Source organism: Nicotiana tabacum, chromosome 23 (genome assembly GCF_000715075.1).
Source record: "Nicotiana tabacum cultivar K326 chromosome 23, ASM71507v2, whole genome shotgun sequence".
In the NCBI taxonomy this organism is placed as follows: domain Eukaryota; kingdom Viridiplantae; phylum Streptophyta; class Magnoliopsida; order Solanales; family Solanaceae; genus Nicotiana; species Nicotiana tabacum.
Window position 1 is genome coordinate 138321589 of NC_134102.1, and position 25889 is coordinate 138347477.

The window sequence follows — 25889 nt, forward strand, 5'->3', positions numbered from 1 at the left end:
AAGCTCAACCCCGAAAAGTGTGCATTCGAGGTTGGCTCGGGTAAGTTTCTTGGTTTCATGGTGTCCAATCGAGGAATCGAGATCAACTCCGATAAAATTAAAGCTATCGAGGATATCACGGTAGTGGATAATGTAAAGGCCGTGCAGAGGCTGACGGGGCGGATAGCTACCCTAGGACGATTCATTTTCAGGTCCTCAGATAGGAGCCACCGATTCTTCTCGCTACTTAAGAAGAAAAGCAATTTTGCATGGACTTCGGAATGCCAGCAGGCCTGGGAGGAACTAATGCAGTATTTATCGAGCCCACCGCTGCTTCACACCCTGAAACTGGACGAACAGCTTTACCTGTACTTGGCAGTCTCTGAGATAGCGGTAAGTGGAGTCCTGGTCCGAGAAGAACAAGGTACGCAATTCCCTGTCTATTATGTTAGTCGAACCTTAGGTCAGGTCGAAACTAGATATCCACACTTAGAAAAATTAGTGCTTGCTTTAATAAGCGCCTCTAGGAAACTAAAACCATATTTTCAATGTCATCCAATATGTATTGTAACCACTTATCCTCTTCGAAATATTTTGCACAAACCCGAGCTTTCGGGTCGATTGGCCAAATGGGCCGTAGAAATCAGTGGGCATGATATTGAGTATCGACCCCGAACTGCCATCAAGTCTCAAATCTTTGCGGACTTCATGGATGACTTTACGCCGGCCCTCGCTCCCGAGGTTGAAAAAGAACTACTGATAAAATAGGGTACATCTTCGGGAGTCTGGACCCTCTTTATGGACGGTGCTTCGAACGCGAAGGGTCCGGACTAGGCATCATACTAAAATCACCCACATGTAATGTAGTTAGACAGTCTATCAGAACTACCAAATTAACTAACAATGAGGCCGAGTATGAGGCCATGATTGCAGGTCTCGAACTAGATAGAAGCTTGGGAGCGGAGGTCATAGAGGCTAAGTATGATTTCCTCCTCGTGGTAAACCAAGTTAACCGGACTTTTGAAGTCCGAGAAGACCGAATGCAGAGGTACTTGGATAAAGTACATGTGACTCTATATCGATTTAAGGATTGGACCTTGCAACATCTGCCTCAAAAACAAAATAGCGAGGCCGACGCTCTTGCGGACTTAGGTTCATCAGTCGATGACGACGAACTCAACTCGGGGACTGTCGTACAACTTATGAGATCGATAATCGAAGAAGGTCACGCCGAGATAAACTCTACAAGTTTAACCTAAGATTGGAGAAATAAATACATAAAGTACTTAAAGAACGGGAAGCTTCTATCAGACCCAAAAGAGTCGAGAGCTCTGTGCACAAAGGCAACATGGTTCACTTTGTCCGAAGACGGAATGTTTTTTAGAAGGACGTTCGATGGACCGTTGGCAATATGTTTGGGACCGGGAGATACCGACTACGACCTACGAAAAATTCATGAGGGCACTTGTGTAAATCATTCTGGTGCCGATTCGCTAGTCCATAAAGTAATCAAAGCAGGGTACTCTTGGACCGATATGGGGAAGGATGCACGAGAGTTCGTTCGAAAATGCGACAAATGCCAAAGGCATGCGCCCATGATTCATCAACTAGGGGAACTACTCCACTCGGTCCTGTCCCCATGGCCCTTCATGAAATGGGGAATGGACATCGTTGGCCCTCTCCCGTCGACCCCAGGTAAGGTTTAGTTTATTTTGTTTATGAATGAATATTTTTTTAAATGGGTTGAAGTACATGCTTTCGAGAAACTCAGAGAAAAGAAAGTCATAGACTTCATTTGGGACCACATCAGATGTCGATTCGGGATGCCCTCCGAGATTTTATGTGATAATGGAAAACAATTCATCGGTAGAAAAGTAACTGAATTTCTCGAGGATCACAAGATCAAAAGGATCCTATCAACACCTTATCATCCTAGCGGGAACGGACAAGCTGAATCGACCAACAAGACCATCATCCAAAATCTTAAGAAGAGATTGACCAACGCCAAAGGAAAATGGAGAAAAATACTACCCGAGGTTCTATGGGCATACCACACAACATCGAAATCCAATACCATAGCAACACTCTTCTCGTTAGTTTATGGTGCCGAAACTCTGATCCCGGTCGAGGTCGGAGAACCTAGCATCATGTTTCGATATGCAACAGAGTAGTCGAATAACGAGACCATGAATACGAGCCTAGAATTGTTGGATGAAAGACGCGAAGCCACTCTCATTCGATTGGCCGCCCAAAAATAGCGGATCGAAATATACTACAATCTAAGAGCCAATCTTCGACATTTTAACATTGGGGACTTAGGTTCTAAGAAAATTCACACTCAACACCCGAAATCTGAATGAAGGGAAATTGAGTCCGAACTGGGAAGGACTGTACCAAGTTATCGAAATCATCGAAAAAGGATCCTACAAGCTCGGCACGATGAACGGCGAACAACTACCGAGCAATTGGAACGTACCACACCTAAAATGATACTACTGCTAATGTACGGTCCCTCATATTTTTATTTATATTTTAAACTAACCCTTGTAGTTGTTCGACTAGAAACAATGATGGATTCTTCCACACAAAACCTTTAGGTATGAAAGCACGCGTTGCACTCTTTTTCCCTTAGACCGGTTTTGTCCCAAATGGATTTTCCGGTGAGGTTTTTAATGAGGCAACCATTGATCGTGCTAACTTAGAACAATTCAACAGTATCCGAGGCTTCTTTAAAATCAATCTCGAATACTGAGGGGCATTACCCTCGAATGTCAACTTTGATGCGAGGAAGTTACTTCATGGCAGCAGGGCCTCGATAGGAAAAATTTGTAAGGGCCAAACGGTCAACCGAACTGTGCCCGCATATTTTTCTCGAGCCCTCCATAGAACATGTACGCATATATAATCATTTATAAAGAGAAGTATCTTTTTTTACCGATATCTCCTGCCTTAGAAAAAATTTTCAACTTTACAATTTCATACTCTCGATCTATTATGTAAATAGGCTTAAGGGCTGACTATAACCAGAGTTCGGATAATTACCCCTACGCTCAGGGATTGCCGTCCAAAAAATAAACGAGATCGATCTATTAAAACTCCGAGATCATAAGACCTTTTAGGCAACCCTCGATTTTTATAGGCCACGACCACTCCACTCGGGGACTGACACTTCGGGAAAGCTCGAAGTAAAATGGGAAAATAAGCCCAAGGGGCAAATATCGAACTAAAGAGGCTATGGCTGAATTAACACGCATCAGAGACGTACGAATTTCGTGACCAAACAGGCCTTCGAATTCTTTCATAAATCGGTTAAAAAGGCTATCCTGACAAAATCATAAAAGGTTTCGATAATATCAAGCCTCAAAAACTCTAATGAGTATAAAATTGTTTGAACTCTCGAACAATTCCTTATTTCATGCTAAGGCATTACAAGTTTTGTTAATACAAATGATAAAAAAAAAAATTCAAGCCGAAAAGGGGAGAAAGCCATAAACAATCTTTTTTCAAAAGCCTAAGGAATTTTTTTGCTTTGAGTTCGAGAGACCATCCTTGCTCAAATAAAAAACCTAAGGGTTACCTTACTTCGAGTTCGAGCAAGCACTCACTCGTTCGTAAAGCCTAAGTGCTATACTAGTTTGGTTTTAATCAAATTGTGTAAACCTCGGACCTTAGAATATAACTTCATAATTTTATAAGGCAGGAAGGAAGAAAGTTTTTATGTCAAAAATCATTTACAAGGGCAGCATGTCCCGATCAAATTTATCTACAAAAGACCATAACGGTCTTAAAAGAAACACAAAAACTACTAATCCAAAAGGACTTAGTCTTCTCCGGGAGCAGCATCTACGCCCTCGAGGCCTTCTTCGCTTTCAGATCCACTCATACTCCCATAATCATCATCATCAGGAAAGGCCAACACTCTGGTTTTAGCTTTAAGCTCCTTAGCATTCTTGATCTCGGCTGTAAGATTGAAGCCACGAGCATGGATCTCCTCGAGAGTCTCCCTTCGAAACTGGCATTTAGCATGATCGGCAACCCAGTTTGCTCGAGCTTGAGCAGCTTTGGCAACCTCCTTTGCTCGAACTTGAGCAGCTTTAATGTCGGACTGGCAGACGGCCACCATTGCATTAGCCTTGGTCATTTTGAACTCCGATTTGGCCGCTGCAAGTTCTGTGGCCAGTCTCTCTCGATCGGAAGTTGCTGAACCCAACCGAGACTGGAACTCCTCAATTTTCTTGGCTTGCACCAAGGCCTTCTCTTTCAAGCTTCGGAGTTGGGTCTCAGCCGAGGCCAGTTGAGCTCGGGCAGCCTCCTTTTATGAGGCAAGGCGATTTATGTTCTTCATCCACGCCTCGGCTTCCACTTTCACTGCGTCCACTTCCTCACAAAGCTGCCCGATCACATCGAGATTTCGCTAGACTTGTGGGACCGAACTGCCCGAAGTCTTGTTGCTTCCCCTTCTCTCTGCTCACTGAGAAGTTTGAAGGCGTCTCTCTCCTCAATAAGCCCTCAAATTTCGACTTCGTACTGGATCAACTCCCCTCGGGATTGGAAGAAAGCCTCGTGATGAAGCATAAAAGCCTACAAAAATAGAAAGAAGGAATAATACAAGAGGAGAAAAGTACAAGTATGAAAATTGACAAAGAAAATATGAACTTTTCCGGTTCAGGGCCTTTTGGGCTTTGTTGAAAAGACAAGGCGCTCCCACCTTGTTCATCTGGGCTTGGTCTTCTTCCGTGACCAAACATCGGAGGTAGCTAGCCACCCCTACGGGGGCAGCAAGAACCCGGGTATCCTCCGGGACCGTGATAGAGATTGTTCGCTTGCGCCCGGCATAGGCAGTAGGGGCCGTAAACTAATTGGTCAGTTTAAAACTCGAGGATGCCTCGCTAGAGCTCTTCTTCGGAGCCTCCAAGTCACTCAGACCGATGACATCTTCTACCCCAACAAAATAACCACGGAAAGGATCTTCCTCTTCGTGGGCTCCCTCCCCGTGACAAGTCTCCACGGCCTAAGCGTCGCGTATTATCGACTTGGAAAATGAAGGAAACAAGGGGGAATCCCCGATCTCTATTGCCCCAAGTGGGACTTTTGGGGTGTCGCCTCTGTCTTGGGGAGCCTCAAGCCCGGTTTCTGCACCGGCATCCACCGCTTCTTCAACGGTCTCTTCTCCCCGAGATAAAGCATCTTTGGTTTCTCTCGGCTAGGGGACTTGGGCCGAAGTCTCCTCCTCGACCTCATCAAGCCTAGACGGAGCAGTATCAACTCCCATCGGTTTTGAAGTTCTCTGAATCTCGGTGCTAGCTCGCGCACGGGCCACCAGCCCGGAATCATCTTCTTTTTCTTCTTCTTTTTCTTTTTCTTCTTCTTCTTCTTCGTCCCTTAGTCTTTGGACTGACTCCATAGTCAGCGGGATTATGTTCCCCTTGGGTTTACGGGCTGTTCTCTTCTTGGGTTTTTGACCCTCGGAGTTCGAGGCCCTTTTCCTCTTATTCTCCTTTGTCGGTTTCGATATAGGTGATGAAACGTCTTCATCACCGGATGGGGGTCTCATAGTCGCATCATTTTCGAGACCTACAAAAGGAGAAAATAAGTAAACTCATATTTGAAAAGATGCTTGAACGATAGGCAAATCGGTAAGTTAGGAAGAAGGCTTACCATGAGTACGAGCCTCCTACCGACCCTTTGACAAATCGCGCCATGCGCTCTCGGTGTATATTGACGTCGAAACATGCTCCTAACCCAGTTCTCGAGGTGGGGAATCGCACCCCGCATCCAAGCAACAGCGGCATCGAGAAAAATACTGATAAGAAAGGATGAAGAAGTAAAAACAACGAACAAAAAATAAAGACGGAATCATACTTACGTTTCATATTCCATTTCTAAGTAAATGACATGCTCTCATACGAGATTAGGTCCGCGGTCTTCACCCGATTGAACAGGCCCATCCAGTCCCGATCTTTGTCTTCATTTATACTCGAGATGAGCGCCTTGGTGGCCCGGCATTGAACCTTTATCAACCCACCTCGATAGAGTCGAGGGCTATATAATCTTATGAGGTGGTCAAGGGTGAAGGGAATCCCGTCGATTTTGCTCATGAAGAAACGGAGCAGTATCACGATCCTCCAGAAAGAAGGGTGAATTTGGCCGAGGGTCACTTGGAATTTCTTGCAGAAGTCTACGATGACCGGATCGAGGGGACCCAACATGAAAGAATAAGTGTAAACACTCAGGAACCCTTCCACGTGGGTGGTGATCGCTTCTTCTGGTGCTGGTATCACAACCTCTTTATTTCGCCAGTTGCAATCTTTCTTCACCTAGTGTATGAGGCTTTTGGATATCGAACTTATATATCTCGATTACCGGCTCGCATCGACTAGGAACCGATGAGGGTTTCTCGACCTTAAAGTCGGAATCAATGACACACCCCCCGGGAATAAGTTCTTCAGGGTGTGGCTCCACCACTTGTTTCTCGCCGGCCGACCGAGATGAGGAAGTAACCTCTTTCTGCGAAATATTTTTAGATGTTTTGGCCATTTAGTTTTTGTGGGTAAAGAAGAATGGAGATTGAAGTATTTGGTGTTTTATGAAGAACAAGCAAAGAAACTCAAAAACGTGAAGATATGAAGCTTTGGAGAAGGCAAAGAACTATGGAGATTGGAATGAAAAAGATTTGAAAGTAAAGTTTGAAATAATGAAGAAGGGGGCTATTTATCGGTTTCACAACGACAATTCAAAACTGGTAATGACCGACCGTCGACTGACGCACATTAAATACCTGGAAAACTGTACCGAAGAGACGTTTCGGTCACTCCTGCTGCTTATGTCACGATGATTACGTCATGATGTAGCGAGGTGAAGATCGAAGGCTCAAATCGTTTCTTGTCATTACTCTCCAAAAAAACGAGGGGACTATCTGTATACGGTCAATTTTGTATGGTTAATAGAGATCGAGAAGGATAGAGATCTAGCGAGATCGAAGGAAGCCTGCTAAATCGAATAACAGAAAGCCGAGGAATCCGTGACCGGGCGAGGATTGTGGCGCAGATCTCGGCATGTATCAAGTCTAGACCGGTTGATTAGCCAATCAGGAGATTTTTTTCTGTATTTAGAATTGAACCATATGTAGAACTCCTCTACTATATAAAGGGGGTTCCAATCATTTTGTAAGGGGACATTCACGCATAACAAAGCAATATATTACGTTTTTCTCACTTAAACTCTCTTATTCAGTTGTTCAGTTCTTGCTTTTCTATAATATACTAAGTTGGTTCGAGGACGACCTAGCTCGAGGGTCAAAGATGCGCGTTACATTGGTTTGCTTCATTTTACAGTTAATTTCTAACTTCAATTCTCATATTTCTCAGTTTAGTGAAATCACATATCTTTAAAACCACTTACAAATTTAATTGTTATCCGATTTTAAGGGTAAACAGAATTCAAATACATAGTCTAATTTTTAAACTCTACACTTTAATTTTTGTATATGTAAATTACAATTACAACAATAACATTAACAATAACAACAAATCCAGTATATTATCATAAGTGGAGTGTGGAGAGGGTAGTGTATATGCACACCTTACCCTGCCTTTAAAAGGTAGAGATGTTATTTTCGGTAGACAAATTGTAAGTTTGTATATAATTATATTTACATTAAGTTTGTATATATTGTTAAAAAAAGTAGTAATCTATATTATATTAAAAGCACGAATGCCCTTAGCGAAATGTCGTTCGCCTTTTTTACCCTTTTAAAATGGAGTTCACGCTGGACAAAATAGTAATTTAAATATTTTTCTAATATGTAGAACTTTCAAATCAAATAAAATATTATTTATTAAATCTTTCCTTATTTGAAATATATAAGACTCTTAATTAAAATTTTGGTTATGAAATTTTTCCTTTTAAAATTAGTAGAAAGTTTAATATTTAGAATTTCAAAATATTTTCTTTTCCTTCTATTTTCTTACGACAATTCCCTTCGAAATATATTTAGGCATTCATTCTTTTTATAGGTAATAGCTTAGAATTTTAAGGGATAGTGAGATGTTTATACTTAAGAAATATTTTAATTTTTAAATGTATTTTTAAATATTACATAAGAAGATAAAAAATTATCTATATTTTCTCTATTATTATAAAAATAAAAATTCCCAATGCAATAAATAAATAAATTATTCTTTTAATGTTAAGAATAAATAATCAACTCTTTGAATTAATTAATTAGCAAAAGAATCCAATTTAATTCTTTTTCAAAATCTCATGTTAGTAAAGTTATTTTTCAAGTTGATCAAACTCTTAAGTTATACAAATTTGTTTTCATAAGAAGAGCACCAGCGGTGGCAGAAATTAAAAAGTTGAGCAAAATTAGTTATATTAGTATTAATTTATTACTTATTTTCAGTATTAGGTAACAAAATAATAATAATTTTCATAATATATTCCTAAAGTTCTCATAAATCAGAATATGGCATAACAGACTTTTATTGGACAAGATTTCTTTATTTAGTGAACTAGCTAAATTGGCTCAACATTCATTATTAAGAGCTAATATTTTTTAATTTTTGTTCAATAACTCAAATAGTTTATTTAAAAATAGTCATATTATTTCTTAAAATTATATATTCATTGAAATAGGATACATGCGCAAAAGACGTATCCTAAGACTAGTTTTACTTAAAAGTATGTTTGATGATCACGAATCCAATTGTACAAACTGGATAAGTTTGAGAGTCCTGTTCTTTCGTTCCTTCTAATCATACTTATTTGTTTCCTTAAAAAAGTCTTGGAACGTTAGCATGTTCTGTGAAACTAGTATATTTGTTGAGAAAATCATCTAGAGATGTTTGCGGTCGTATTATTTGGCTAATGCAGTTCTATATGTTATTCCATCCTAATCAAGTGATCAAAATTTGTGAAAACAAGTCTTGCTGGAGCAATAGTAAAATTGTCATAATTTGATCTGTAAGTCATAATTTCAAACCTTGTAAGCATATATTATACTCATATTAGGATAGTTATTTATATCACATCCCTATAGTTTGGTCCTTATCAGATATGAACCAGAAATACCGTGTGCACCTAGCTCCCCAAGTGAGCAATATTTTTACAAATGGCACATATTTTACATTTAATTGTTTGTTGTAAAACTAGGTTTTATCCGGTAGGAATTATGGAGTATATCTCAACGTATTTAATCGGAGGGTTAAAATTACTTTTAGTCAAAGATAGACTGACGTGGTAGTACTTAAGCTATTTGACTGACTAAATTAACGGAACCGTCCGGTCCGGTATCACGTGACCTGAATCACAGATTTCAAGACTCGCAAGTCCCGCCCATTGCTGAGTCAGCCCGTCCATAACTCCTTTTCGCTCCCTTATCGATACCGTTAATTCACGCCGTTAGTGGGACCTTCATCCACGTGTCACAATCAACTGCTTCCAAAAATGCGGCGGCTCGTAAAATATCTCCATATTACTATTAGAACCCAACGTTAATTTCATTTAAATCCGGATTAGTTATAATTAATCCTGTTTAAACATTTTTAACTTAACCTCACTTAAAAATAAAAAAAGAGTTTTACTATTTCGACTAGCGGATCCTATATAACTGGATTTCCAGTTGTTTCGGTCTCCACGGAAACTAAACTTCCTACTTCACAGTTCACACTTCCTCTATTATCTCTACAAAGCTATACAATCAGTTCAAAATCATACTTTCTTTTTCATCTTTCCCCGAGATTTTCACAAGAAAATCGACCTGAAAATAGCTACAGAATCCTAGTTTCCTCAGCACTTTTACTCCATACAGCAAGTGATTGATTCTGTCTCTGTTTCTTCTGAACTTTTCTGTGTATTTCCTCTTTTTTACTCCTCAGTACATCTTCTGTGTTATTGCAGCACTGACGTAGCCCCTTTTTTTTGTTCACTGTACTGTCTACTCTTTTGCTCTTTGGGCCTCTTAGAGAATATAAATTCTGATATTTTTTCTTTTTTTTTCTGCTACTTTTTCTTGAACTTTCTGTGCTAGAAACGGGAGGTTTCCAACACAATCAGTTTTTGAAGATTTTTGTTTTCACTTTTCATACCCCAAAACTGTTACTACTACAAAGCTTGTGCCTTTAAAAGAGCCCCCCTTCTCTACTTTAAGTCTTTATTCCAAGAATCTTTTCCCTTTTTTCAAATGCGAATCTGAGAAAAATCACTCATAAAAATGGACCAACAAACCATGTTGTCTAGTAGAGTCAAGTATACTGAACATAGAAAGCAAACCACTATGGTTAAACCTTCAGCTCCGGCGACTGTTACCGGCCGGAGAAAGTGTCCGGAGATGAATGCTGCCAACGGTGGACCTAGAGTTGTACGTATAACTGTCACTGATGCTGACGCTACCGACTCTTCCAGTGATGAAGGAGAGGGTCTCTACGGCCGTCACAGAGTGAAAAAATTTGTAAACGAAGTGAGGATAGAACCTTGTATGGGAGAAACCGTTAAAACTAACAGTAGCGGTAACGGAAGTGTTACTGGGGTTTTGAGAAATGGGCCGTCGGAAAATCCTGCCGCACCAAAGAGGCGGAAGAAGAACGCCGGAGCTATAAAGGCGGAGTCCACGGCGGCGAGAGGGTTAAAAGCGAACAATGTTAAAAAGTTTCGCGGCGTACGGCAACGGCCATGGGGCAAATGGGCGGCAGAGATCAGAGATCCATTGCGACGTGTACGGCTCTGGTTAGGTACTTATGATACTGCTGAAGAAGCTGCTATGGTTTATGACCACGCGGCTATTCAACTACGTGGACCTGACGCGCTCACTAACTTCGCCACTCCTCCTGCGGCGAAGACTACCAGCTGCTCCTCCGGCTATAACTCCGGCGGGGAGTCACACAACGTTCAACGGTCACCAAAGTCCGTTCTCCGTTGTGCTTCCACATCCTTTGAAGAGTCTCAGAATAACGAAGAGGCTGAAGCTGAGTCAATACCGAGTTTACCCTCCGAGTCCGCTCAGAAGAACTCAGATTTCAGGGACGAAAATGACATTTCAAACTTCTGCGAGTTTCCACCATTTGAGAGTTTGTTTCCCGATGATTTGTTTCTGTTTGAGAACCCGGTTCCCATACCCGACTTGTTTGAACCGGCAGCTTTACCCGACAACATTTTCGGCGAAACTTGCAGTGACATGTTCATCGGGTCAAGTAATGATTTCGGTTTCGGGTCATCATCCTGGCCCGAAGATGATTACTTTCAAGATATCGGAGATATATTCGGGTCTGACCCGCTTATGGCTCTATGAAGTTCAAACAAACAGTTGCAGCGCCTACTAATTCTCGGCGTTCGGTTCGCTATTTTCATCGGCAGTTAAATTAAATCTCGTTTTTTAATTTTCTTCTTTTTAGCTTATCAGTTTTGCCTAAATTTGTTAATTAATGTTAGTTTTATGTGAGTGATTAGTGAGTAATTTAGTACTAGTATGTAACAACTCCGTCACATTAACGGTGATGGACGAGATTTTGCGGTATAGTGTTGTTTTTGTGCTTCGTGCTCTACCACCTTTCTTTTTATTTTTTTCTTGTTTATTGCCTTAGAAATGTTACGTTAATACACCCTGGTCTTATATTACATTACTAAAAATAGTTATTTTAAATTATTTATTATTTTAGAAGTTCAAGATAAAATTAATTATTTTTTTCTTTAATATTCTTAGTAATTATTATTTTTGAAGATGAAAATAATACATAAATAAAATAAATATTTAAATATAAAAATTTTATTTTAAGACATAATAAAAGTAAAATAGTCTAATTTCTTTCCTAATTAATGTTTGCATCTAATAGAAAAACACATAATATGACGTAGAGGGAGTAATAATAAACAACTTGACAAATTATTGTAGGATATGTTAATGCTAATTTATGGTTGATTTAAAATTTAACGATCTTCAATAATTGACCAATAAGTTAGTGCAACATTGAAGAATTCTGTCTGGCGAGCAGGAGTTGAAGGGTAGTTGGGGTTGGGGGGTGGGGTGGGGGTTGTCTGATAAAGGCATGTGTACAAACACGTGACTTGAGAAGCAATAGGAATTAGGTGAAAGAATGAAATGGCATGAATGCTTTGGCCTACATTTAGACATGCTTAACCTGAACACATTCTCAATGCTTCATTTTTAGTTGAGTATCACTTGGATTTTATTTGGTGCATTTTAACTTGTGATATCATATTACTCTGTATAACTTATCTTTCAATACTTGATAGTATAATACTTTATATTGTTAGTGTAAACTTAATAACATTTTTCTCTAAAACATCGAGTTGTACCAATTTACGTGCAAAATTTCTTTTTCTACACGATTTTGTAACGGGTTCTCTATTATAATACCACTTGTATACTATTCGTGCAATGTGAATTTGAAAAATCAGTAAAAACGAGAATAATTGAGCAATGCTCATTTCATCCTGTACTGAAAAAGTAATCCAGTGCACAAAGTTTATTATGTTCACGTAAGATCGTGGGAAGGGTTGTACCCAAGGAGTGTGATTTATACAAGCTACCTTAATACAAGCATTCATAATTGTTTTCACGGCACGAATCATGAGCTAATACGACACAAAAAATAAATGTACAAACATTTTACCAAATTATGGTTCCAACACTGAATGAAAAAAGGTGTATAGTGAGTGAGTTGAGTAGGATAATACTTTTGGTACCACCACAATATGGTGAGGACGATAAGAGGGCATTGGTTTTGGTTTTTCCACGTTTCATTTCTTTGCTCATCCAAATCCAAGATTCACAAAGCATTTGTACTTGAGACTTTCTTTTTCCCGTTAACCAACTAATTTTGATTATTTTTTTCCTAAATTAGAAGTGTTTTTAACTTCTCACTTCTCTTTTGGACAATTAGAGTGAAGAGATGGTCAAAGGCTGCTCTAGGATTTTATTTACCACTTGTTTTAAATGGACATTGAACTCGTATTCATTTCTGAAATATGGTTGATTTCTTTTAAAGAAAATATATATAGCTCAAGTTGATGGTAATAAGTGTGTCAGCAATCGCTGCTATACATCCGCCCATTGGAATAAGCTCGTAAATAATGGAAGGGGGAAAAGATGAAAACACTGATAATTTTTGTGGTTGAAGAAGAATAGCAACGATAAAGTTGTGTCTGTATCACCAATAGGTCACGGATTCGAGCCGTGAAATCAGTTAATGTTGCTTGCACCAGGGTAGATTGTCTACATTACATCACCTTGTGGTGCAGCCCTTACCCGAACCTTAAGTGAATACGAGATGTTTCGTGCACCGGACTTCCTTTTCTATACTCTATACCTAAAATTGTAAGGCGGTTTTGCAGATACATTTGTTATTATAAGTTTCTTTCTTTATATTCTAGATATTTGTTTAGATTTTTATGGTATTATTTGATCGTTTTTATCTTTTTAGTGCAATTAAGACATGCAAATTTACTTGATTATCTTAAGCAAATTGCAAGAAAGAGCGACAAATAGGTCACATCTACAATAGATTATTAATTGTAGCATAGCTTTTTAGCATCTAGAATTAATGAGTTTAGCACTATGCTTACAGATATATACTCCAGAACGTCCTTTATGATTAAAGCCTTTAAAATTTAAACTACACGTTTAAACTGCAAAAGGGCTTACATTAATATAGCAAATTGAATACCATCTAATAATAGTGCAGTTATTTTATAGTGTGAGCCTTCATTTGAACGCCATATAATAGTGCGGCTTTAATTAGTGTGAAAAATTAAGCACTTTTACACATAAAATTTACGTTTAAACTCCATTTATGACGGCCAAGCCTAGGAAACATATTCTCTAAATCCAAATTTACTACATTTATAGTTTTTTCATTTCACTGCTTCCTCTAATTAACTTTAAAAGTCAAACAGTGCTTTGGTTTCTTTAAACACTGCTTTGATTATATTCATTCTTAAAAATTATTTAGAGGGAAAAAACTACTGTGATTTTGATATGAATTCACAATTTGTTACTGTGTGATTTTGATATGAGTATATCAGTAAGAGAAATTTCAGTAACAGGAAAAAATAATTCTGGGATATAGGAAAATGAGGCAATAATTGTAGGGTTGACGACATGTTTGTTTGGGACAGAGAGATCTCCATTTAAATCATCGAAAATAAGGTGGCGTGGATTTTTCTTTTTTCTTTTTCTTCAGGTGATGATTTATTGGGACCCTTTTCTCGTGCCAATGTCCTTTTCCCCAAATTAGCAATATTTAGTTATTTACAAACGGTTGATTCACCCCAAGAACCCGTGGCAGCTATCTTGTGGTTTTCTGTTTCAACTTGACCTTGTTATGATGATTTTTTTCAAGTCAAGACTAACAAATTTTGCCAACCGTAAGAATTCAATTCAACAACAGAAGGCGAAAAGGATATGCTTGTATTTTTGGTTGCTTGCTTTGTGTATGTTAGATGCGCGAATAAAGTTTCACGTTGATGGCTGAAAAAATTGAGAATCAAAATATAAGGTATCAATATTTTTTAATGGTGTTAGATCTTTTAAGAGAAACGAAAAAGTTTAACCGAAAACAGATAATATTAAGAATATTAGTAGGACGATTTAGGTCAACAATTAGTATCAAAACCCAAATTTAACAAGACGAGTATATTTAGTGGGCTGATTTAGCCCAACATTATCACCATTGCCAAGGATAGAGTTCAATTGAATCTCCTTTGTCAGAAATTATAATATATAATTATGATATAAACAATTTTTCCCCCATTAGAAGTTGTTGAGTCTTCTTGGTAGCTTAATGCATTGATTCGTTAATTTATCGCACCAATAGCCATATCTTAAATTGACCACATTTTCAAGAAGTGAAAAAATAATTTACTAGAAATGATCTTGAACCTATGTTTTCCGAACTTTCTAAAAATATTGCTGCACATGTAACGAATCCTCCTCAATGCACTGTTTTAGAAAGTTCGAATAGACACGCAACAACATATTTTAGAGTTTGAGCAACATAATCGTGAACGCAATATATTAGAAATATGAAGTAACACTCACGAGCGTTATTGTACGTCTGCAAGCAGTTTGGTAAGGCATCTCCTTTTTGTGCCAACATGCCATTTAGACATAGAAGAGAGATGTAAGATGATTATTCCATTTTCTCCTGTTAATTCACAACTGGTAAACTATTCCTTTGTCCAAAATATCAAAGAAGAAGAGAGATATAAGATGATTATTCTGTTTGTACTCTTTTCGTGATTCTCAATATGACTTTTTTACTACTATTTTTCAATATGGTTTCTTTTTCAATTCTGATTAGAAGTATTTTTTTTGACCCGAGTGTCAATCGGAAATATTCTTTCTAACTCCACAAAGTAGGGGGTAAGGTCTGTGTATACATTATTCTCCCCGGACCTTGATTGTAAAAATACACAAATAGCACGGGCTAGTCAGTTTTCGGACTGGTCATTCAAAAATAGCCGGTGTTTGCCAAGTCATTGAAAAATAGCCACTATTTTGCTGCAACAGAGACTGGTCCAGCATAATATACTGGAGTTCGGTGCACCTGTGTATGAACTTCCAGCATAATATGCTGGACCGGTATACTTTGCTGGCTCCAGTATAATATACTGGAGTTTCAGTATATTATACTGGAATTCCAGTATATTATGCTGGAGTATTTTCCGGATTTTGAACAGTGTTTTCGTTCAAATTTATCTTTACATAAAAAGTGGCTAAATTTTGATAACTTTTGAAACTGTGACTATTTTTGAATAAACACTTGTAAATCTGACTATTTTTTATTTTCTCCAAGTATATTGTTATTATTGTTGTATTCCTTTTTGCAATTCCTTTTCTACTGACTTGTTTTCTTTTCCTTGTTGGCGAGTGGGCCGGGATAAAAATAGTGATAAAAAGAGAGTTTACAAGAATTTCGAAGACAGTTAAGCTGTTTTGTAAAATCAATATCAAACTCAAACATATGGTAAGTGGTCCTATAATGAGCTGTGATTGATCAGAGATGACAAAAATTTGGACAAAGCAACTAGCCCCTCTCCACTGTTATATAGCACTGCAACACTTCTGCATCACAAAATCTTAGCTTTATTTTACAGAAGAATTAACATACTGCCCACATATTTCAGACAAAATCCAAGAATTTCATTAATTACATATTTTGGCTTGTTTTTCTCAGTGCCAATGTAATCTTCTCATGACCAACAAATTGACAGCAAATCCAACTTTCTATTTTCGACCCCTTAAAAGAACCTAACAGAACAAAAATGTCTCTTTCATTTTCTCCTGATTTCTGCCTGATTTACTGCATGCAGTAAGCTAGAGTTTTCAGCCTTTTCAGATCATTATCTTTCTTAAGTATTTGCCAAATTTTGTATTTTTTTTCTTTCCAAAAAGGAGAACTCCGTGAGTGAGGATAGCTTAGTAATGAGCATCTCGATAAATGGGAATTTATTTAAGAGAAGACGCCCGTAGAAGTTGTACGTGGATACTGCTGTACGAACATCAGACATTGGATATCTCACTCACAAACTTATTGAAGTAGTTCAACATTGTTATAGCAATGCCCGAGATATTTCTACGAGTTCTTGGAATGAGAAATGCAGCAAATTGATTTTTATCACGAAAATTAACTTCTTATTTAATATGAGTCAGTTGATTTCAATTAGACTAGATCACTTTATAAAGAAAAATAGTTAACGGCATTCTGATATTTTTTACCAATAAAGGGGAATTCTGAGATTTTTTCTAATAAAGGGAGATATATATTTTGGTTGGTCTACAATGTTTAAGTTTATATTTGAAAAGAACCAAAAAGGATAGGAAAGGGCCTACTTAAAAGACTAGGATCTTCTGAGCTTTCTAGCCTTAGCTCCAATTTGCCTCGTAAAGACAGCAATTGGCTGGCAAAAGTCATTTTCTTTTGAAATTCTAGTATCTTTGTTTTGGGTCCCAGAAAATCTTGTAGAATAACAAGTGCATTTTCCTTCTGTACGTGTAACAGGGAGTGATTTATGGTGGGCTAAGTCTGTACAATTTCAATTACCTAAAGGCTTCACATTATTAATAGTATTCTATACATTATATGCTACTATTTTTACTTATTAATTTTAGTGTATATGCGTTGCACGTGTGCATTACGCTGATTAATATATACGTACACAAGAAGAAAAAATTATTGAAAAATAACAATTAGTATTAGACTAAATCCAATATTTGTTTAAATGACGGAAATGAGTCTTATTACATTAATTAAATTTAATATCTTCTGAATTTGTTGTATAATATTTGTGGTTAATAGATATTTTATTATATAAAATACAAATATATTATATTATTGTATCTCACATAACATCTCATTAAAAATTCTACATTCATAATATCAATATAAAATAAATACTTTTTAAAACTAAATAAAAAGAATGCACACTCTTTCAGTTTATATAAAATGGAGTATAAAAACTGTACGTGAATTATCGTGTAAGGAATTAATCAGTTTCTTCATTTTTATGGAGAATAAAAAGATAGAATCTAATTTAATTTTATCAAGATTGTAAAAAATAATATTATAGGTAAAAATTAAAGTTAAGCTACTTTTATAACAAAAGAGATTAAAAGTTTAAAACGCAATCTGAATTTCTCTCTTCTTCTTCTTTTTTTCTTAAGTTTGACTATAATATTAAAACTTTTTTCTTTGATATTTATATGCCTGATTTTAGCATGGTGATCGAATTTGTTCTTTGTAACCTAATTACATGGATGTTGTTTTCATTCAAAGTTCATCAAAATTATAGGTAAGTTAAGTGGACCTTTTCTTCTGAAAAGAATTGTCTATATTCTTAATACTACCCTAAACTCATTCTCAACGAATTCTACCAATGTCGACTTTGAAATTTCAATAATTCACATTGTTGGGGACAATTTTCCAAAATTATAGAAAAAATGCAAAATTTATAGTTCTTTTGAATTTCTAAATATATTTGTTTATCAAAAAATTAAAATAATAATTGAAGTTACAATTTTACCTAGTATGGCTGTAGATCATTTTTTTTTTTAAATTAACATTATCATAAAATTTTTAAACTTATAGAAATTTATACTTAAAATTAAAATCAAAACTCTTAAAAAATCAAAACATAAAATCGAATATGCATTGCTGATCATATATTTGGAGAAAAAGAGTTTAACAAGGAAAATTTTAAGTGTCACGTATTAAACTCCAAAAGTATTTTTAAGTCCATACATAAGGGTATAAAAGTTTGTCAAATGAGAATTTTTTTTATATAATTTGAACCCCTAAATATTAGGACTTTTTACATAATTTAAATAAGAAAAAATTTAATAAGAGAATATTAGTTGATTCTAAAGTCCTAAATATCAGAAAAATAATAAAATGACTATTTTGTTCAGTATGAAATATATTTTAAAGGGTAAAAAAGGCAAACGTCATTTCGCTAAGGGCCTTCGCGCTTTTAATATAATAGTCTTAGGGTACGCGCATGACACGTGTATTCCATCTTAATGAGTATATGTTTATATTTAAATTGTGTTTGAGTTATAAATAAAAATTAAAAAGTGTAAAAATGATATGATTGTTGATCTATTTAGCTAATTCAAAGAAATAAACTCTATCCTATAGAAGTCCTTAATCTCACTCGATATATTCAACTTAAAATTCTTCCAATTTTGTAATTTCGAAAAAATTATCTAATGCGTCGGTTTCTACTACAAATTAATGTTAGCGTCATTTAGAAGTTGAGTCTCCCATTCTTTTATGGTCTTCTTATTACATGGTATAAAAATCTCGCAATATAAGACTAATAGAAAGCATGTGAGAGTTGAACGGTTAATCTTTTCCTTATGTTACATTCTCTGTCTCATAGGCATATATAAAATATTTGATGTGCTTATAAAACGTTAGAGCAAAAAGAAGAAAAATAATTTAATTACTTGTTTTAGGTGAGCTTTTCTTTTATTGCATGAAGGATAAACTACATTAGTAGTTCAGATACACCACTGTAAAAGTAAGTATAATAGTTACATTTGTACAGCAAAATTAAGCCAAACTACAAAACTGAAGGAAAACTATGTTTTGTCATGTTTACTTGTTGGTAACAGAAAAAACTTATTGGGAAAGAATAAGGTGGATTTATACCAACATATTGTTTTTTCTTTTTGACTTTTGTTTTATATTTTTTAAAGTTTTTTTGTACGTTGTTGTATTTTTTTTCTTCCGGGATAATTAACATTGATCATGGAATCTGACAACATGCATATTGTTTCCTGGATTTAGTCTTATACGAATTTAGTACAAAACTATAGTACATCTTCTGTAACCGGAGGTGCTACCAGCCCAGCCGGTTGCGGCTGCTCAAGCCCCGGTGTTCCCAGTTATGACCGATGATGAGCAGCGGAGGCTTGAGAGATTTGAGAGGTTTCGTTCTCCATTTAGCTAATTCATGTACACATATACAAAGAAACATTGACCGTTTTCATTATCAGGCTTACCTTTACACTTTCTAACTTACGAAATCAAAAATAAAAATAAAGGGTACAATAAGTTAAACAGGAAGAAGTTATACCTCAATATTGTGATTGTATCTACAGAGCGAGCCTTTTCAGCCCAAGCTTAAATTTTTGATTAATTATGAGGTCTTCACGAGGAGAATAGTTAGTTCACATATACATGGTATATGCCTCCTCGCTTAACTCTGGATCTTTTGCATGTTACATGCAACATGGTGCATTCAGTATATGGCCTGTACGTTTTTCAAGTCCCTGTAACATAATAGTTTAAAGCAAACAATGATAATTAAAGTATCAATTTCAATTATGTGAAGCAAATAAGGAATATCGACTTAAGTTAAGGATAAAATTACAAAATTTAACAAAGCAAAGAAAATAATATCACACAAAGCAGGACAAATAAGAAAGCACTTGAAGCAATGAACTTGCATTAACGATAAACATATGCCTTGATAAAATAAAATAGACTCTAAAGTACAAAGAAGATTCAAATTAAATAGAAAAGAAAAACACACATAAGGAAAAAGAAGATCTAGGATGCCCGTAAATTCATCTACTAAGTGTTTAATTGTAACGATCCGGCCGGTCGTTTTGAGTGTATTAGCCCCGATCCCCGATTTACTATTTTTTCCGTATTGTTTCTGCTTATGTGACTTGCCGGGAGGTCTTATTTTTGGTTTCTGAGTGTTTTGAGACACTTAGTCCCTAAAACGGTAGCTTAAGTCTCAGGATTTTGACTGTAGTCGGAAGTGTGTGAAGACGACTCCAGAATAGAGTTCCGTCGATTTCGTTAGCTCCGTTGGGAGATTTTGGACTTACAAGCGTGTCCGCGCTGTGAATTTGAGATCTGTAGATAATTTAGGCTTAAAATGGCGAAAGTCGAATTTTTGGGAAGTTTCACCGTGGGGTTGACTTTTTGATATCGGGTCCGGATTTCGATTCCGGAAGTGGGAGTAGGTCCGTAATGTTGAATATGACTTATATGCAAAATTTGAGGTCAATCGGACATAGTTTTGTAGGTTTCAACATCGTTTGTGGAATTTAAAAGTTTAGAAGTTCTTTAGGCTTGAATACAGGTGTAATTGGTGTTTTGATGTTGTTTTGAGTGATTTGAAGATTCGGCTAAGTTCGTATGGGGTTATATGACTAGTTGGTATATTTGGTTGAGGTCCCGGGAGCCTCGGGGATATTTCGGATGCCCATCGGAAGGAAATTTGGACTTAGGCATTGCTCGTTTCTTATCGTGTTCTCGTGTTTTGCACCTGCAGTAGGAGCCCGCATGTGCAGCCCTGCAGAAGCGAAGAGGATAACGCAGATGCGGGCAAGGCTGGGTTGGACTGCAAGCGCAGATACTAGGTTAAGAGGAGGACGCAAATGTGGAAGGGTAGGCGCAGATGCGGAAAAAGTTGAGTGAGAAGGATCGCAGAAGCGGGCAGGGCCCGCAGGTGCGCACTCACATGTGCGAATATGTGACAGCAGATGCGGAATCTGGGAGCTTAAGTGGGATCCGCACCTGCGATGGAATTTTCGCAGATGCGACAGAAGGTATGCAGGTGCGGTTTTGCTGGGCAGAACCTATAAATAGAAGACTTCGAGAATTTTCACCATTTTCACATTTTGGAACTCATATTTTGGAGGATTTTGAGGAGGATTTTGAAGTGTTTGCTGAGGTAAGTTCCTTGTGCCTATTTATCTTTAATAATTATGTTTACCCACTGATTTTACACATAGTTGGTGAGTTTTTGAGGTGAGATTTGGGAGATTAGGGCTTGGAAATTGGAGAGTGAATTTTGGGGTATTGGAGGGGCAAATGATGGCGGATTTTGATAAATTTGGTATGATTGGACTCGTGAGTGAATGGTCTTTTGGGTTTTGTGACTTTTGTCGGGTTTTGAGATGTGGGCCCGAAGGGCTGGGTTGAGCCTATTTCGGATTGACTTATAATTTTGTGTTTCTCTTGTGGAATTGATTCTTTTAGCCAACATTAATTATATCGTACTGCTTGTGGCTAGATTCGGGGAGTTTGAAGATTGATTCGAGGGGCAAAGGCATTACGGAGTAGGATTTTGCGCGGTTTGAGGTAAGTAAAAGTTTTAAATCTGGTCCTGAGAGTATGAAACCCCTGATTTTTGTATGATGTAACTATTTTGGAGGTGACGCACATGCTAGGTGGCGGGCGTGTGGACATGCACCGTGGGGGATTGTGACTTGATCCGTCCCATGAGACTGTAAAGTCGAATAGACAATTGTTAATTACCTGTTCTCTTTGTGTTAAAGAGATTTGTCTGCAAATCATGTTAGAAATCGTGCTTAGGCTATGTGATAGTACGGTTGGGACCCACAAAGGTCGCGTACCTGTGAATTATTTGCTAATTGTTGTCTTGTACTTAGTCATAGTTTTACTTGCACATCATATCTGAGTCTCTTCTTGATTCCTGTTGATACACTATGTTATTTTGTTTTGGCTGATCTTTATGATTTCTGAGGGCCGTGAGATTAGAGAGGTACATGACTGAGTGAGGCCGATGGCCTGGTTGTGAGGTATAGATATCGTAGCACGTGAGTTGTCCGTACGAATCATGATGTTTATACTTAGCACGTGAGTTGTCCGTGCAGATTCTGATATGATATTGTAGCACGTGAGCGGTCTGTGCGGATCTTGATATGATACGATAGCACGTGAGTTATCCGTGCGGATTATAGCACTTGGGCTATAGGAGCCCCTCCAGAGTCTACACACCCCTAGTGAGTGCAGGTACCTATTGAGTGTGAGTATGGAGGGCTGATGCCGAGTGATTGAGCTGTTGTGACGAGTTGAGTGTCTGTTGCCCTGTGAGGCTGTACTTGTTTTTCATTTGTTGATGCACTTAGTTGCTATATGTTATTGTTATGAAATATTTAAAAGATTCTATATCCGGATTACCTGCACTGTAAGTGTATAAACTCATTTGAATTGAACTGCCGGATTTGAAAGCACGTCTATTCTTTGTTGGAATTATTGAAAATGAACAGTATTTGTATAGCTCGTCACTACCTTCTCAGTTCCTAATTTATTTCTGTTACTTGCTGAGTTGGTTGTACTCATGCTACACCCTGCACTTCATGTGTATATCCAGATGTGTTTGATCACGGAGGTCGTTGAATTCGTGCGCGATCGAGTACCAGAGACTACGAGGTAGCTGCCGGCATCCGCACACCTTATCTCTCCTTCTATGTTTTTCCTTCTATTTGTATTGAATCTTAGACATTGTTTGTATTAGACTGGATATCTAGATGCTCATGACTTAGTGACACCCCGATGTAAGACTATGTTTCCACACTTATGCTTTGGGTTTTACCCCATTTTTATGAAAGACTCCGGTTATTTTAAATATATTAATTCATTTCTGTTAAATGTTGAAAGTGTTTTGGAGATGTCGACTTGTCTAGTATCACGATAGGCACCATCACGACGGGTTAGGTTTTGGGTCATGACAAGTTGGTATCAAAGCATAGGTTACATAGGTTTTACGAGTCATGAGCAGGTTTAGTAGAGTCTTGCGGATCAGTACGGAGACGTATGTACTTATTTTCGATAGGCTGCCGAGCCCTTAGGAAAAAACTTCACATTCTTGAATTCTTGTCATGCAAATCAGTTGATTCTGGTGACTAAACATCTGTTGTTTCATTCTCTCACAGATGGTGAGGACTCGTACTACGGGGTAGGATGGAAAGCCACCAGTACCTCCAGCCAGGGCCGTGAGAGGCCGAGGTTGCGATAAAGGCCGCGGTAGGGGCAGAGGTGTATCTCGCACCGCAGCTAGGACAGCACCTATAGATCCATCAGTTGCCCAGTTCAGGAGCAGGCTCCAGTTGTGGATGTGCCAGTGGGACCAACTCAGGCACTACCTGTGCCTATTGTGATTCCAGGCCTTCAGGAGGCCTTAGCTCAGATTCTGACTGCGTGTACCAGTCTTGCTCAGGTGGACTCTGTTCCGGCCGCAACAGCCACTTCTCAGGCCGGGGGAGGTGCTCAGACTCCCGCCGCCTGCTCACCAGAGCAGGTGGTACATGGATTCTAGACACCGGAGGCACCACCATCCCAACCGGTTGCAGCTGCTCAGGATTATGTGGTACCTGTCATGCCTGATGATGAGCAACGTTGATTGGAGAGGTTTGGGAGACTCCATCCTCCATCTTTCAGTGGTACCGAGGGAGAGGATGCACAAGGCTTATTGGATAGGTGTCAGAGGATACTCCGTACAACAGGTATTCTAGAGACCAGTGGGGTCTCGTTCACTACTTTTCAGTTCTCTGGGGATGCCTTCAGTTGGTGGGAGGCTTACGAGAGGTGTAGTCCGGTCGGCGCAGCACCCCTTACCTGGCAGCAGTTCTCAGGTCTATTCTTGGAGAAGTTCGTGCCTTAGTCCCGTAGAGAGGAGCTGCGCAGGCACTTCGAGCAGCTTCGTCAGGGTGATATGTCCGTGACGCAGTATGAGATGAGATTTTCAGAGTTGGCCCATCATGCTATCTGGTTGGTTCCCATAGATAGGGAGAGGTTCAGAAGGTTCATAAATGGCCTCACTTTTCCGCTGCGATTGCTTATGACTAGAGAGAGAGAGTGTGTGGTGCTACTTTTAATGCAGTTGTCGACATTGCTCATCAGATTGAGATGGATCGCAGCCAGGAGCGGGTTGAGAGGGAGGCCAAGAGGCCTCGTGGACAGGGTGGATTTAGCGGTGTTCTTTCTGTGGGCAGTTCCACCACGGTAGGGGTCATCCTTTCAGACATGCTCAGACGGCTCGCCCAGTCCACCGTGGTGCATCATCTGGCCATGGGTCACACAATCATTAGCAGGGCAAGTCGTCATTCAGTGCGCTACCAACGCACAGTTCTCACCATGCCTCATCAGCTCAGGTTTCCACAGGTAGTTCCTCTAGGCATCAGGAGCAGCAGTTTCGTCAGAGGAGGGGTTGTTTGGAGTGCGGAGATTTTGATCACATTAAGAGATATTGCCCTAGGTTGTTGAGTGGGGCTCCATAGCAGAGTACTCGGCCGATGGCACCAACACTAGCAGCTCCACCACCCGTCCAACCAGCTCGGGGTAGGGCTCAGTCAGCTAGGGGTCGCCCGAGAGGGAGGCCGATCAGGGGGTGGCCAGGCTCGTTTCTATGCTCTCCCTGCCAGACCAGATGACATTGCTTCGGGTGCTGTGATTACAGGTATTGTCTTAGTTTTCCATAGAGATGCCTTTGTACTATTTGACCCCGGTTTCACTTATTCATATGTGTCCTCGTATTTTGCCCATTCTCTGGTTATGCCTCGTGTGTCTCTAGTTGCATCTGTTCGTGTATCCACTCTAGTAAGTGATACTATCATTGTGGACCGTGTATATCGGTCATGTGTGGTGACTATTGGGAGTCTAGAGACTAGAGTGGATCTCTTGTTGCTTAGTATGGTCGATTTTGACGTGATTTTAGGTATGGATTGGTTGTCTCCATGTCATGTTGTTCTAGATTGTCACGCTAAGACCGTGACGTTGGCGATGCCGGGGTTGCCGAGGGTTGAGTAGAGCGGCTCTATAGACTATGTTCACAGTAGAGTGATTTCATACTTGAAAGCTCAGCGGATGGTTGAGAAGGGTTGTCTATCTTATCTGGCCTTTGTGAGGGATGTTAGTGTAGAGGCCCAAATTATTGATTCTGTTCCGGTGGTGCAAGATTTCCCGGATGTGTTTCCTGTAGACCTGCCGGGCATGCCGCCCGATAGGGATATTGATTTCGGTATTGATTTGGTGTCGGGCACTTAGCCCATTTCTATTCCACCGTACGTATGGCACCGGCTTAGTTGAAGGAGTTGAAGGAGCAGCTTTAAGAACTCCTTGATAAGGGGTTTAGTTGGCCTAGCGTGTCACCTTGGGGTGAACCAGTTCTATTTGTGAATAAGAAGGATGGTACTTTGAGATTGTGCATTGATTACAGATAGTTGAACAAGGTCACAATCAAGAACAAGTATACTTTGCCGCATATTGATGATTTGTTTAACCAACTTCAGGGAGCAATGGTGTTCTCCAAGATTTATTTGAGGTCAGGGTATCACCAGTTGAAGATTCGGGACTCAGATATTCTTAAGACAGCTTTCAGGACCCAATATGGCCATTATGAGTTCCTTGTGATGTCTTTAGGGCTGACCAACGCCCAGCAAGGTTCATGCATCTTATGAACAATGTGTTTCGGCCTTATCTTGATTCGTTTGTTATTGTATTCATTGATGACATCCTGGTGTACTCTCGTAGCCAAGAGGAGCATGCCCAGCATCTGAGGATTGTGTTACCGCGATTGAGGGAGGAGAAGCTTTATGCAAAGTTCTCCAAGTGTGAGTTTTGGCTCAG

At 38.7% G+C, this 25889-nt stretch overlaps 1 protein-coding gene across 1 annotated transcript; it reads left to right on the plus strand.

Annotated features, from left to right (window-relative positions):
- Positions 1 to 9599: 9599 nt before the first annotated feature.
- Positions 9600 to 11507, plus strand: LOC107788580 (ethylene-responsive transcription factor CRF2-like). Its single transcript, XM_016610261.2, has one exon. It carries the CDS (start codon positions 10193 to 10195, stop codon positions 11264 to 11266), a length of 1074 nt encoding a protein of 357 aa, XP_016465747.1. The 5' UTR covers positions 9600 to 10192; the 3' UTR covers positions 11267 to 11507.
- The last annotated feature ends 14382 nt before the right edge of the window (positions 11508 to 25889 follow it).